Source organism: Setaria viridis, chromosome 5 (assembly GCF_005286985.2).
Source record: "Setaria viridis chromosome 5, Setaria_viridis_v4.0, whole genome shotgun sequence".
Classification (NCBI taxonomy): Eukaryota; Viridiplantae; Streptophyta; class Magnoliopsida; order Poales; family Poaceae; genus Setaria; species Setaria viridis.
The window spans coordinates 29,849,356-29,864,950 of record NC_048267.2 but is presented as its reverse complement, the minus strand read 5'-3'; the positions used below and the strand labels follow the sequence as shown (position 1 = coordinate 29,864,950).

Here is a 15,595-nt window from a genome sequence, read left to right as displayed (position 1 = left end):
CCAGGCGGCAGTGCAGCGGGAGGGAGGTCGACGGTGATAGGCGAGAAGGTGGCGAGGGTCGGGTGGGAGGTCGACGGTGATGGGCGGGAAGGCGGCGGGGGCTGGGCGGGAGGTCGACGGCGGGGCGGGGGGTGGGAGTGCGGCGGGAGGGAAGGGGGCGGCGATGGCGGCGGGCGGGAGGGACGCCGGCGGCAACGGTGGCGGGCAAGAGGGCGGCAGGGGCCGGACGGGAGGGGACCGAGCGGCGAGACCAGGCGGGCGCGAGGGGAGACGGCATTAAACGAGGGGTATGGGTGTCCAGAGCACCAGGGCACCCTTTAGTCCATTTTAGGTGGGTTTTGTGGACCAGTAGTCCTTGTGTTTGAGACTTTAGTTTACCTAGGGGGCATTTGGTTCTCTTTGCTTATTTTTAGCACGTGTCACATCGAATGTTTAGACACTAGTTAGAAGTATTAAACGTAGACTATTTACAAAACCCATTACATAAGTGGAGGCTAAACGGCGAGACGAATCTATTAAGCCTAATTAATCCATCATTAGCAAATGTTTACTGTAGCATCACATTGTCAAATCATGGACTAATTAGGCTTAATAGATTTGTCTCGCCGTTTAGCCTCCACTTATGTAATGGGTTTTGTAAATAGTCTACGTTTAATACTCCTAATTAGTATCTAAACATTCGATGTGACAGGTGCTAAAAATAAGTCGAGGAACCAAACACCCCCCTAAAGTGCTGTGATTTTAGTTAAGGTGGAACCAAACACCTCTTAATAACAGAGTAATGAATAAGTGCTACCAAAAAAAAGATTGACCTACCGGAAATAGGCGGATAAGATAACGCGCACACCATTACTGGCCGCCCACCATTTAACCCTCCTTTCATGCCGCGCATTAAATGGGGTCGAGTCGGGTCAGACCCGCGCCGCGGAAATTGCCGGCGATGCGGATCGGACGGCGGCCAACCCCGGCGACCCACCGCACGCGACCCACGACGGGCGGCCAACCGGGGCAATCCCGTCCAAACCCACCCCTCCCCGCTAATGGCAACCAAAAAGAAACGAAAACGAGCCGGGAGCCCACCACCCGTCCTCCCTCCCTCCCTCCCTCTCTCTCCACCAGCTCCTCTCTCTCCCTCTTATTCCCCCTCCCGGAGCGCTCGCGCGGACCATTAGGAGGAGGAAGAAGAGGAGAGAGGGAAAGAGAGGGAGCCCTAGCCCTGCCCTGCGCGCCGGCGTCGCCAGGGTTAGGGTCTCCCCCCACGCTCCGCGGTTCCTTGCGCCATCCCTTCGCCGGCTCTCCCCGCTCTGGCCGATCCGCCCGCCCGACAGCGCGGGGGCGCCCTGCGGCGCGTGTGCCATCCGGACTCCACGGCGCGGCGCGGAGCAGCCGGCCAATGCCGCGTGCCTGACCATCGGTTTGGGGATTCGTTCCGTTCGGAGCTGGCCAGCCGAGCTTGCCGGTACGGCCCGTCCCAGGAGGTTTGCTGCGAGATCCGGCCGCCGGCGAGATGCAGCACGATCAGCGCAAGAAGGTGGGTCTCGGATCGAGAGATCCCGCTCCGTCTCGAGCATTTCGCAGCTGAGTTTCGGGCCGCGGTTGAGCTTGTTTCCTCCGGGATTGAGCTGCCTGCTTCGTTGGGTTCATTTGGGTCTCCGTCCGCCGAACAATTAGTCTTTTTTCTTTCTCCCCATGTTTGGTCCATAATTTTGTTGTTTCTCAGGGTCTAATGTCTTTTTAACTGATTTGGAGACCTTACATGCTGTTCTCCCTCATTTCTGTGCCGTGTCAACTCCAGAGTTTGAATTTCCGTGGCTACTTATTTTCGAGAAAGGTCAATTTTTCGGCATGTTTCTGTTGACCGCTAGCCGTTGCCGATCTTTTCCCTCCTCCGTACTTTCAATGCTTGCTATGATTATGTCCTCCTTCAAGACTGCTTGCTTCTACATACGGAATGCGTTTTCGGCATCCGCGCCGTACCACGTTGAGTTCTGAAATCTTCTGTCCATTTTGGGAAAAGGAAGGTGAAATTTGTTGCGTTCTTGCTGCAGCAGCTATTAATTTACATTCAAAAAAGTTGTCTGCGTCCTGTGGCCTCGAGACGCAACCCCGGGGCCGTTGCTTTTTTCCTTGTCGGTGGGCAAAGCTATTGCTTTTTCTTGTGGGGTTTGCCCCGATCTGTGTACGAACATTTGACTTTACAAGATTTTGTGTGCGTAGGATTTCAGTTTTTGTCAACGAGTGCTTAAAGATCTTGCTTGTGAAGGCAGTCTTGGTATGCAAAACAGTTGAATTTTGCGACCATTCCGTGATGCTAGTTCTAAATTCCCAATGACTGCCCTTCTGAGTTTCGGCCATTACAACCATCTGGATACCTGCAATTGTGTTTATAAACAAACAATCGTGTCATTTCCAGTGTCCGGGTTATGCCGCATTTTGCATATGATTGAGAGGGCTGACGGTCCATTGATAATTAAAGCCTCTTTGATGTGGGGAGCTTAAACGGTTGATTATACATACTTTAGTGATTCAATTTTGCTAAAAAATTGCAGAGTTCTGCGGAGGCAGATTTTTTCACAGAGTATGGGGACGCAAGTCGATACAAGATTCAGGAAGTCATTGGTAAGGGGAGCTACGGGGTAGTATGCTCCGCAATAGACGTCCACACAGGAGAGAAAGTAGCGATCAAGAAGATACATGACATCTTTGAGCACATATCTGATGCTGCTCGGATTCTCCGCGAGATCAAGCTTCTGAGACTCCTAAGACATCCGGACATTGTTGAGATCAAGCATATTATGTTGCCTCCATCAAGAAGGGACTTCAAAGATATATATGTTGTTTTCGAACTTATGGAGTCTGATCTTCACCAAGTTATCAAGGCCAATGATGACTTGACGAAGGAACATTATCAATTCTTTCTCTACCAATTGCTCCGTGCTCTGAAATACATTCACACAGGTAGGGAGATTGTTTCAGTCAGATCTACATGGTTTTGCTTGGAAAATAGGTTACATGTCATCAGAAATGTTATCGCGTGCTTTGCAGTAAAATTGCATCTGAGGCATTGCCTTCCATTAGCTATTTTTACTGTGCGTCCTTTCGCTTATGGTTGGTGTAACCTGCATTAGGCAATTGATAATTCAATTATCCAGTCATCTCCCATATAGTATTTTACATGATAACTGCCAATTTTAGTTTATAGCTAAAAAGATTGGTTTCAATTTTTCAAATAGTGCTTTCAACAAGCTTGTAGCTTCAAGTGCCCCTAGGATATTAAAGGTATACTATTCTTTTTAGTTTTTATCACATTTTCATGTGTTGGAAAGAACAATAAATCAGGTTTACTAAAAACATAAATATTTTATTTCCTCGTTATTTTGTATATTTTTTATTGAATAACTAATTAACTATGATTTTGCCTTTTTGGAAGCTCAGTAGCCACTAACTCACTACATTATGAAGATCTTGTCTTGTAGTTTAGTATAGAAAGTTCGTGCAGTCAGTAATTGAATGAAATGCTTAGGAAGAAATTGTAGCGTAATTAACTAATGTCACATGGATCGTTATTGCACCCTCTATGGTGTTGTCTTAGTAAATCTATAGTAGGCTAGAGATATTTTAAATTCCTTACAAATCCAATTTTCGGTTTGAGAAACTATATCGAGTAGGGTATTCATAGGTCTGGATCCAAAGAATAGTTATAAAAATGGGTTGATGTGGCACTCTTGTGATGACTTCTTTCTAACTCATCTTTAATATAGAGAACTAAGAAGATCAGATTTCTAATTGTTCTAACACTGGCTCATTTGAAGGTGTTCTATTTTGCTGTAAGCAATTGGTATAAATAATCTGGGTAGATGCTACTTTTTTCTGCCTACGGTCTTTGCTGACAGTATGTGGATGTTACTGCAGCTAATGTTTATCATCGGGACTTGAAGCCAAAGAATATATTAGCAAATTCTAACTGCAAACTGAAAATTTGTGATTTTGGACTAGCACGAGTTGCATTTAGTGATACCCCAACAACGATCTTCTGGACGGTATGTTCTGTGAAATATTTTCCCTCTCTTAGTTTTGTTCACTTTTTTTGTTTTGGCTTGTGAATGTGAGCTGGTCTCAATGATGTTTATCTGTTGTCTGTTCATTTGCCTGCAGGATTATGTTGCAACAAGATGGTACAGAGCACCAGAGCTCTGTGGATCCTTCTTTTCAAAGGTAATCTTTGTGGCACATCGCAATATCTTCTTGGTGGAACTTTGATCGTTCATTAAGCTGAAACAAATAAAGGTCAATTTTGATTATGGTTCATCAACCTTTTGATGATAATAGCTCTCATACAGACAGTGATAAAACAGTAAATAACCATGCCATTGATATGTATATTTTCAATTTTTTTTATTTTTTTCCAATTCTGATGTTGTTAATACAAACAAGTTATTCCCATTGCAGTATACACCAGCCATTGACATTTGGAGCATTGGTTGCATCTTTGCTGAGGTGTTAACAGGAAAACCTTTGTTTCCTGGTAAAAATGTTGTCCATCAGTTAGATCTGATGACTGATCTTCTAGGCACGCCATCCATGGATACCATTTCTCGGGTATGGTACATATTAAATTAGCAAACCTTATGTAGCTTCTCTCTTGAGCATGAATTGAAGGCATCAAAGTCTGTTATAAATAGTTCCTTTCTATTTCTAGGTCCGGAATGAGAAAGCAAGAAGGTATCTAAGCAGCATGAGGAAGAAAGAGCCAATCCCATTCTCGCAGAAGTTTCCCAATGCAGATCCTTTAGCATTGGATCTTTTGCAAAGGCTTTTAGCATTTGATCCAAAAGACCGTCCAACTGCAGAACAGGTAATTATGTTGTTCTGGATGTACAACTCTCGTCATCTCAGTTTATTTCTCTCTTCATCACTAAGTCTTGTATCTTCAGCTTGTTGTGTGTAAACAGTTACATTTCTTTGGAATCATGACTATTTTTTTTTCAGGCACTAGCTCATCCATACTTTAAAAGTCTAGCCAAGGTTGAGCGAGAGCCATCCTGTCAACCAATCACAAAGATGGAGTTCGAGTTTGAGCGTAGAAGAGTGACAAAAGAAGACATAAGGGAGCTGATATTCCGTGAGATATTGGAATATCATCCGCAATTACTCAAAGACTACATCAATGGCACGGAGAGGACAACCTTTCTGTACCCAAGGTTGGACCACTTGTATAGTTGAACATACACGTGGTGCTTTTGCACATTCATGTGTTGTTTTTTGTATTAATTGTACCAATTGCTACCAACTGCAACACTTATTCACCTGTCCTTGTTTATACAGTGCTGTCGACCAATTTAGGAAGCAATTTGCTCATCTCGAAGAAAATAGCGGAAACGGCCCTGTGATTCCAATGGAAAGAAAACATACTTCTCTTCCTAGGTAACCTTTGAATTTTTATACTCTGTACTCTTCATTGTATTGCATACTTACATGGCACTAGAAGAAAACACTTTGAGTACTCATGATGGGATCTTTAGGGTGCTTTGTTTTGGCCTATACTAACCGGTGAAATAATTGTTTTCGGAATTTATATGGATAAGGACCACACATCGAAACACCTACATGTGCTGATCTGCTACACCTAGAGAGACCTAATGACAATGCTGTTTTATATAGCCTTGGCAGCAAAGGTGAACCAGTCACTGACATGAAATCAGAACACATTAAAATTCAGTTACTGAAGTTAGAATGTCAATGAATATACTTGCTGCTATGTTGTGGTACTCCCTCCGTCCCAAATTATAGGTCGCTTTGGATTTTCTAGGTACATAGCTTTCTATGCACCTAGATGTCTAGATACACAGTAAAACTATGTATCTAGTGACTTATAATTTGGAATGGATGGAGTACTAAACGAACACAGTACTAAATGAGTAACAACTAGGCCCAGATTGAAATGTCAGGAACCGAGACACAGAAGCAACCAATCAACAGTTGCACTGGAACTTTATACTGTCAGCAGAATAAAGTGCTATAATTCTTACACTGAAGTTATGGTTGATTTGTATACATTTAGAATAACCATGCGTGAATCTTGTTTGCATTCATAGTTAATTCATCCTTTTCCTTCCCTATTCACTTCTTCTCTTTACTTTTTAAATGGTTAACCATTTCCTTTTGCAGGTCTACTATTGTTCACTCTGCTCCAATTCCTGTCAAGGAACAACCTCGTATCGGCCCATCTAGGGAAAAGCCTTCATCTGATGAGTCTTACAAAAATTCAAGGGAGACGGAAAAATATTCTGGCAATGTTTCGAGAACGGCTCCACAAAGAGTGCCAACAGGTAAAATTTTGTTAATATGTCATACAAATGGTTGTCTGGTATTGGTCTAACCATGTAATGCCTCTATGTTTATAGCGAGACCAGGAAGGGTTGTTGGTCCAGTAATGCCTTACGAAAATGGAAACACCAAGGATCACTATGATGCACGGAGGTTGGCAATGAACTCAGGATATCCTCCCCAACAACAAATCCCACAAACATATGGTTATTATCAGACACCTGGCAAGCCGGCTTGCTCTGAGCCATTGCAGGCTGAAAGGTACACGCTGCATCAGCAGGCCTATGCTTGCGCTAACAGTACAACTGTGTCTGATGTTGCTCTGGACATGAGAGCACCCCCTTTTCACCATCTATCGGCAGGGCCGAAAAGCGACTCTTCTGATAGGTTAACAGCAGATACAAGCTTGTACACGAGATCGCTCAACGGCATCACTGCTACTGCTGCTGGAGTGGCAGCAAGTGCTCACAGAAAGGTGGGTGTAGTTCCGTTCGGCATGTCAAGGATGTATTAGCGGTCGAATCATGGTGAATCCTACATGCCTTGATGAAACTCTGCTGGCCAATGGTGGCAGAACATTGAGAAAGAAGCAGGACTCAAACCCTGGCTGGATGCGGGATGCCAGATGCCGCTAGGTTTAGAGTGCAGAGCAATCCAAGGTTGACTGACCTGTCTGGTCGGGAAACACCATCGGCGGTATTGAAGCTTATCAGCATTTCTGTTTAGGCCATCAACTTGTATCTGCCTGTGCTTTGAGTAGTGTGCCCTTTGGTTGCACACTGAAGGGGGGTAGTGCAGCGGCTTGTACTCTGGGCAATTTAGGCGCCAATTTCTTTTCTAGAGCGAGGAGAGAGAAGGGAAAGGAAGGAACACTAACGTTTTTAAATGTTGTATAGACATATTTCTCATATATCATATATCAATGTGCTACATCAGAATGACTTCAGAAAGATACGACATACAGCGCAAATTTGCTTGGTTTTAAGTGGCTAATTTGCTATTCGTTGCCAGGTTTTCTTAACTATCAATTTTTGCAGACTGATCTTGAAGACTTGAACTAACTTCAGGAATATGTTACCCTTTAATCTGGAACTATATTAGGTGTGGTGTCCTAGTTATCGGTAGGTAAAAATTGAGCATTCGTTTGTTTCAGTTGAGCTGTCCATCTCAGCTAGAGTCATCTGCAAGACTTCAAAGCCCAGTTCAGTCTCGGTATTGCTTTCAAGCAACATAAAAGGTCACGGACTATCACCGCGTCTGCGGTTGCTTCAGCGTCAGATGCTATCATGTTTGTTTCCCTCCTATCTCGAAGGATTGGCGTCTACTCTTATTTTGTTTCGTAGACTTGAAAATTTGCAGAATGCTATTTTGAAAAAAAATACGATAAATACTAGTATACTCTGCATGCTTTGACTTTTTTATTTTGCAGTCAAAACTTTGGAAGGAGGCGGTGAATTTTGACTAGGGGTGTTCGTGTCATCTGGTCAAGATTGTCCTGGTCATTGTTTGCCAAATCTTGTAAGGTTTGCGATCTTATTTACCTTATTTATTAAACAAATGTGAGAATGTACAGTAGCTACGCAGTAACTCCTTACCTAGTAGACAAAGTAATACCAGTACAGCAACAGTATATTGAATATATATGGTGTTACTGGGACTGGGAACACGTTAGCAGAACACAACAAAAGAAGCTGCATCCAAGCTCACAAGATCGAACAGCAGCATAGCACCAAACACCATTAAACTACCGAGTCAAAGTCGGACTGGCTCTACGGCGGATTGTTCAGGACGTTGACGACTGCGCGCCCGCTCCGGCGAACGGCCCCGTCTGCAGCACCCAGCCCTCGATCATCGCCTGCGCGGCCGGCCGGTTGTCGCCGGCCGCCATGTGCCCCGCCCCGACGATGACCACGTTCGCTAGGGTGCCCGACCTCTGCACGTAACCGGCGAGCCGGCCGCTCTCGAGCCGCCACACGGCGCGGTCCGCGTCCAGGAACGCAGGCAGCCCCGGCCACTCCAGCTCCCGCACCCACGCCTCCACGGACGCCGGCGCGCTGTGCAGGTCGAACACGCCCTGGAACAGCAGCACCCGCGTGGCGCCGCCGTCCCGCGCCAGGACGGCCTCGACGTCGCCCTTGACGCTCCTCATGATGTCCTCGGCAAGCGCCTCGGACACGGCCTTGCTGCACCGCACCCACACCACGTCGCGCCGGGCGCCGAGCGCCGCCTTGGCCTCGTCGGTGTTTAGGAGGTTCAGGAGCGGGCGCGTCGGGTACGGCCGCTCGCGCGCGTAGTTGAAGGGCGTCGCCACGCCGGTGACGTTCCGGAGGAAGCTTATGATCCTGTTCCTCTCCCTCCTGGCGCCCGTCCAATTGCCGGCCCTCACGAGGCTCGCCGTCCTGTTCTGCATCGCCTCGACGGAGGTCTTCTGCTTGGCGTTGATCAGCCCGGCGAAGTAGGCCTGGTCGGCGTGCACGGTAACCTGCGCGACGGGGTGCGTCATGCCGTTGCCGATGGCGATGCCCTGCAGGTTCACTCTCCGGCCCGCGGGGAGCTTGTCGTTCGCGTCGAGGATGTGCTTGGCGGCCGCGGGGATGTACTTGCCGGCGTAGCTCTCGCCGGCGAGGAACAGCGGGCGCGCGCGGAAGCTCTGGTCGAGCGCCATGAACGACTGGAGAGCCGCGAGGAGGTGCGCGGCGATGGTGGGCTCGTCCCTGGGGATGTCTGCCTCGGACGCCGGCGCGCTGAAGCCGGAGCCGAGCGGGTTGTCGATGAAGATGACGCCGAAGCGGCGATTCCAACGGTTCCGGTTGCGCGAGAGCCCTGTGGAGTTGAGGAGGAGGTAGGGGCCGAGCTCGGCGAAGTTGCCGATGAGCGAGGAGCACCCGGGCCCGCCTTGTAACCATACGAGCAGCGGTGCGGCGGTCGGAGGTGCGGTGACCGGGTCAGTGGCCTCGTAGAAGGCGAAGTAGAGGGAGTTGGTGGAGGTGACGTTGAGGTAGCCCGACTTCGTTGGGCGCGCCCTCGCCGGGAACCTCTGAGCCGCCGCCGGGCTAGTGCTCGTGGTCACCGTCAGGACGAGGACGAGGAGGAGAGCGGCGGTGGCGACGCGAGAAAGGAGCCACGCCATGTTTGTGGCTGTGGTTGCGCGACAGCGTTGTGAGCGTTGACTGGAACGGGGCGGGTGAGACGACTGCTGGGCTACTGGCTGCTGCTGTGAAGGTCCGGCGCAATATTTATGACACTTAGAGTAGACTGTTGAACATTAGTGACAATTTGTATTTTGTTTGTGCCTGTGACATCTTGGATGATGTATTGATGCACGCACGTTGAGATTAAAGGATCAAAAACACTTGACAGACGAAAGCATTGCATAAAATGGGGGCGGCTAGGACTACTGGCTGCTGCTGGGAAGATCCAGCTCAGTATTAACGAATTGAGGACTTAGTTGGAAGGCAGGGAATTTGGAATCAAGAACCAGTTATCAAACAGAAATAAGACCATGAAAATTCTACAGAACGGGGAAATCGAGTCCAGTCCCCACCACAAGAAGCCACAATATTGGACTCTGCTTTAAAAGCAGGATACGGAATGGAACCTACACAAACTCACGTTATAAGCTCTCATAAGCAAAATTGCACTCAGATCACTTATTCAGCACTAGTGTTCGTTTCTGTACAATGATCTGTGACACCGAAAACCGAAGAAACATACATATACAAGCCATTTTCATTGCCGACTGCAGTTTATGCTTGCTACTTGTAACAGCTAACATAACATAAATGGTGAATCCTGATCCTATACCTAATTTCCCAAGAATGGCCTGCACCATGTGGAGCGAACCTAACATCACGGGCAGGTTCGATCACCAGATGAAATGATTAATTCTGTTCATGATTGTCGTGGAAGGTCTTTGAGATCATTGGCCTAACATCCTCTGCGTCCACAAGGCTCTCCAGGAACGGGAGTAACTCGACCAATTCCTGATCTGAGGGGTCATCAAACCAGCTCTTGATTGGTATGCCGTTATCCACTTGCAACTGGAAAACCTGGAAGAAGAAATGGTTCAAGTAATCAATAAAAAATAATAAATGTATGCTGTGTGTAAATACTTTAGGAATAAGAGCAGAAAAAAACTGATGAAGAGAGAAACTTTAGTCTGCCACCTCTAATTCAGAAGTAAGTACACGCCAAGATATTACAGTATATAGTGCTAGATTTACCAGCTATCAGGACAAAAACAAAATACCAGAAGGGCAACATTTCTACCAGTGCTGATAAAGCATAAATCTTATATCTTGGAAGGGATGCTACCTGTGGAGTATTGTCAACTATTGCAACTTTTGCCAAGTCGACCCCTAGAATTGTCAAGTCCTTTGTATAACATCCGTCAGAAAATAAACAGGAGTCACGGTAAATACGTTTTGAAATATATTTCCCATCAGGATCAAGCCTATCTATAAGCTGCTCAGCGTAGATTCTCTGACTAGCTGTGAAAATGACAACCTCAAACATCTGAGCAACCTTCTCAAGAAACATCTTCAAGTGAGGCCTTTTTCTCACATAGACTGTATGATTTTTCATATTAAAGAAAACTTCTAGAGTAAAATCAGCATTGTCGCAGTGATCCAATGTTGAATGTACAAGGGTCTCTGCATATGAGAAATGGGTTAGACTATCTTACAAAGAAAGTATGGCAGTAATAATATCATACCACAACTGAATTTCACAATTCTGATCATGACAGATGAATAGTATACAAATACTTACTAAAAAAATAACAATGGCATGGCAGCAGCAAAAGCATACAGTACAAAACAGTAACACTGTAATTAATGCATCGACGAAACAAAAATCAGATGGGTCTCAGAACAAATGGAAGGAGAACAGATATTCAAAAGTACCAGAAAGAAAAAAAATGTCAAAAGTAAGATTGCATAATGTGAAGTGAGTGCCTGCTCACCATCCAAATCCAGCACAAGAGTCACATGTTTTGTTCTCACTGGTGTTTTTGTTAAGCGACTGGGCGAATCGACATCCATTAAATCAGGCAGACCTCTAGAAAGTAGCTTTTGATCAAGATATTCAGTTTCAACCACATCTCCAGTGGCAGAACTACTACTTTCAGTTTCTGAGTCTGTTGGTTTTGTCTGAAGGTACAAGGATGTTTCATCAGGATCCAGTGTAGTGTGGTCTACCGGAACCTCATTGCTAGTGTTATTCGATTCCGGTGTGTCATCTAGAGACAAGCGAGCCACAGGTCGCTCTACCATGTCAACTAAATTCATACAGTCATTGTAGTTGTATGAAGTACTAACTTCATTTGTAAAACCCATTAAACTATCAAACTGGAGAGAAGAAAAGTTTTCTGTGACATAGAAGTCCAGAACATCCCAAACTTGGAATTCAGTTGTAGTGTTGTATCCTTCATCATTGCCACTAAGTATCAGGTGAAGGAACTCGGTGCTTTCGTCCATTGCTGAAATTGACAGATAAAGAAAAGAAAAGACAAAGAAGAAATGGTCAGGGCCAACCAAATGTCATATAGTCGGACAATAATTGGATGAACCAAAAAGCACAATGCAGCCAAGATATCCAACACGGGAACTTAAATGTGAAACCTGGAAAACAGATAGAGATGGGAAGCCAAATGTGTTACCTGCAGCATTGTAGTTTATCTCTTTCAACTGAAGGTCACTGTAGATTGGATCTGGGGAGAGGATACTCTCAAGGTCAGATGATGATGGACCCTGAAAAATATTTAGTAATAGTTTTAATATTCCATACTCCATAGCATCTAAAAATATAATACACAAAATAATGATGCAGTTTTTCTGTAGGAATTCACATGATGTTGTTAACAACAATCAACCAGTTCACTTTTACTGATACACCATTAATTTGTTTCTAAGCAGAGTGCTCAGAGCTCAAAAATTGAGAGCACTAGCAGCTGCATTAGGACAGGTCAAATCTTGATCACGAACTAGCACCATCCTATTAATTATTCAGCAATATGAGTTGCACAAAACAACATCAGTAATAGAGAATAGTTCATGATTTACAGTCACAAATACTGGATAATATACCTATAACAAATCTCAGCCATGGTATTATGATTTAGGAAAAGTGCATAACATTTAATTGGATTTGTCCCACTTCAGCCTAACGCCTTTACGATTTCAAATATAACATTTGTTCAACAAGGAGATTCAAAATCAAAGCTGTCAAATGTATATGCATTCAACACCGCTACTAGCAAAAGAAATTGCTCAAAACTAACTGAAGCTTTTAAATATAGAGTCTAGGAAATCAAAAGAGAAGTTAAGGGAACTAAATCCAAAATGATTTAATTGAGGAAGTTGCTTGAAGATTAAGTGGTAGCTGCTCTGGTATTATATCTAACCTGTATGAACTATGAAGCACATAAAAGATGCTTTGTGGTTGGCTGTAATTATGAATGGTGTCATGTCATGGGCTGGTTTGTGTCTTTTTATCCCATTCTTCCATGTATTTGTAAAATCACAGTATGAAGTATGAACTCAATTAACTCGCTTCTGAGAATTAGAAGCCAATAAGCAAACGAAAAACAAGAAAAGAGAAGGTGAGAAGTAAAATTACGCTAATGTTTTGTGGAACTTTACAAAAGGAAAATAAAGACTAGTTACCATGGATCTAGGGCCGCATGACAACAATGGAAGTGGTAGCAAACTGGTGGTTGCTGCATCCGATTCATCCTGCAATAAGCTGATTTCCATGATTTCGGTGTTTTCCCCTGACACTTCGGCAGTGCAGCACACTGTAAACAGGGGGGAAGTTGTAAGACATACACTTCTTGCAGTCAAGCCATAAGCTACTAGATAAAATAAAAACCCCCTATACTAGATTACCCATGACATCATTCACGTATCTTAATTTTAACACATTAACTATAATTTGCCCTTTTGCATTTTGACACAACAAAGATGCTTCTGGTTCTAGCTTATAAGCTACAGCTAGCTGAGTCAAATTGACATTTCCTCCCAATCCAAACAACAAGATCTAAAATATATTTACACAAAATCTCGTAGAACTCCAAAACTAGATTATTGCTTGAAGAAGACAAAAACTTTCTTAGAGAAACTTTCTGTGAGCTTAGCGCAGTAATTTTTTTGGGTCTAAGTTGGAGATGGTGTTACTGATCATATATGGATATCAGGCTCTTTCTGTAGTACAATATGAAGAGAATGGTTCCTTTGATGTTAAAAATACTGCTAAGTAAAAATCCGAACAGTGTCAGTTCCAATAATATGGCAAGAACTGTTTTTTATGCATTCCAGTAATGTATTTATCACACAGTTACAGGCTACACAGGTGCAGGCAATAGCATGACTGATATATACTCCAAGCAGGAAAAGCAGAATTCACTGGCAGCACGAAAGATGAAAATGAATCTAGTGGGGTAGATGAGACTGGAAAATGTGCAGACTTTACCATTTTGATGACTTATTAGAGTTGACCCCACTGCTGTTTTATCAAGTGTAGTGTCTTGAGGGTGTGAATGTTCCAGTGTATCAGTGGTCTTGCAAAATGTATGAAGCTCCTGTGTCCCTAAACAGTCGTTGCTTAACATTTTATTCATCCTTAATGCAAGTATTTGCAAAAAGCATGTTCAAAGTACTGCAGTTCCAGTAGGAAAAGGCCAACTGTTGAAACATTTGATATCACTAAAGACATTAGTGGGGGGAAATTGAAAACGTTAAACTATATACAGCCTAGTGTAGTGAAAGAACATACTTAATCACTAATCAGTCTGTTTTAGAGGGCGAGCCATGAATTGATTTTACATAGAAAAAAAAAGATTTTGTGAGGCCACATGGCTGAACAAAGCAAGTCATGTAAAGTGTAATGATTATCGACGAAACAGGAAGAAACTATGCTTTTTTGACTGAACACTACTAATTAACAAAAAAAAACTCTAATTCAAACTTGAAAGCAGTTGTCACATCTCGCACGCCTAAAGCATATAGCAATCTAGCAAGTGAATTCGCGAAAGCAAAACATGCCCCTAATACTCTGGGATCCTTTGGTAGCAAGTAACAACTCTATCGCTGCCATCTCCTTCCCCACCCCCTTTCAAGAGCCAGCACAAATCTTGCTGCCATCTGCTTGCAAGGACTGAAAAAGGAAAATCGGAGCCGAAATATACCATACGTCAAAGCAGCAACGAACCCCATAAAATTCCCCACATCACATCGCATAAAGAGGCGCTCACTTCACCCCCTCGCCGTCGGCAAATCATCGAGCAGGAAATAGGCTCACGGGTCACGAGTGGAGGAAAAAAGTGCAGAGACGGGAGACCAGTCCAACAACCTTCACCGCACATCTATTCTCAGCTCAGAGTCTGAACTCACACGATCGTACTGTATTTGGGTAACTCAATTCATACGCGCGCGCGCGCACGCACACAAAGTTCCGCTTTCGGCAGCTCGCCGAAATCTCCTCGTGTTCGTGCTAACCCCCCCCCCCCCCCCCCCCCCCCCCCCCCCCCCCAAAACAAAAATCCCCACTAAATTCACCAGCAGAAGCAGCCCTCCCCAGCTCAATCACACACGATACAGCCGAGTAAACGGCTAAACGCACCGATACTACACCAAAGATTAGTCAAGAACTCCACGAACACGAAACCTTGGACCGAGACAAAGCGAGAGAGGCGAGGAGAGACACGTACCCAGGCAGCAGCGAGCTCGCAGCGCCGCCGACCCCTCGCTGCTTGTAGTCTTGCGGCAGCACGACAGGCTCTCCTCGCTCCTAACCTTGCTCCGGCAAGAACAGTGAGAATCGGAGAGAGCAGCCGAGGAAGGGGAAGGAGGCAGAAGGGAAGCAAGCTAGCAAGCGCGCAAGAGGCAAGCGCACAGGTAGGGGACAGCTCGATCGCTCGCTAATCCCGCACCACATAATCTATGCGACCGATCCGCGTCCGCTGAGAGCAGTCCTAGCTCCTGATAGCAAATTCCACCGACAGGTGGGGCACTTCTCCTCGGGCCCACTCTAGCGCGACTCTACGGGTAGGATTTCAGGTGGACTTTGCATTTTCAGGGTGGGTTGCGGCTCTTGCCCCTCCGCCATCATTTCCCCTCCGCCTCCGTTACGGCAGACGAACCTAACACGTTACTGACTTGTGGGGTCAGAAATACTTGGCCCCATACGTCAGCCACGCAACTAGGTTGTCTATCTAGTGGGTTTAAGCTACTCGGGGCCGATGGGTACACGTGGACGGCAAGGATGCGGT

General features: G+C 45.3%; 3 protein-coding genes across 6 annotated transcripts; 1 reads left to right on the top strand and 2 right to left on the bottom strand.

The window, feature by feature from the left end:
- Positions 1-1,084: 1,084 nt before the first annotated feature.
- Positions 1,085-7,257, top strand: LOC117858591 (mitogen-activated protein kinase 10). Its single transcript, XM_034741687.2, has 10 exons — positions 1,085-1,531; positions 2,550-2,958; positions 3,913-4,040; positions 4,156-4,215; positions 4,450-4,599; positions 4,700-4,855; positions 4,990-5,201; positions 5,326-5,424; positions 6,169-6,329; positions 6,405-7,257. Exons 1-10 carry the CDS (start codon positions 1,508-1,510, stop codon positions 6,839-6,841), a joined length of 1,836 nt encoding a protein of 611 aa, XP_034597578.1. The 5' UTR covers positions 1,085-1,507; the 3' UTR covers positions 6,842-7,257.
- Positions 7,258-7,851: 594 nt separating this feature from the next.
- LOC117858593 (serine carboxypeptidase-like 50) lies at positions 7,852-9,812 on the bottom strand. The gene has a single exon (XM_034741693.2). It carries the CDS (start codon positions 9,455-9,457, stop codon positions 8,111-8,113), a length of 1,347 nt encoding a protein of 448 aa, XP_034597584.1. The 5' UTR covers positions 9,458-9,812; the 3' UTR covers positions 7,852-8,110.
- A 141-nt stretch (positions 9,813-9,953) lies between these two features.
- On the bottom strand, positions 9,954-15,234 carry LOC117858592 (uncharacterized). Of its 4 annotated transcripts, none has more exons than XM_034741691.2 (7): positions 15,035-15,234; positions 13,798-13,906; positions 12,993-13,123; positions 11,987-12,077; positions 11,291-11,806; positions 10,642-10,979; positions 9,954-10,376 (listed from the first exon to the last, which is right to left on the bottom strand). In XM_034741691.2, exons 3-7 carry the CDS (start codon positions 13,080-13,082, stop codon positions 10,209-10,211), a joined length of 1,203 nt encoding a protein of 400 aa, XP_034597582.1. In that variant the 5' UTR covers positions 13,083-13,123; positions 13,798-13,906; positions 15,035-15,234; the 3' UTR covers positions 9,954-10,208. The 4 variants fall into 4 exon arrangements, with proteins under 4 accessions (XP_034597582.1, XP_034597579.1, XP_034597580.1 ...); XM_034741688.2 differs by having other exon boundaries at positions 13,798-14,009; positions 15,035-15,195; XM_034741689.2 differs by having other exon boundaries at positions 13,798-13,914; positions 15,035-15,191.
- Positions 15,235-15,595: the final 361 nt, after the last annotated feature.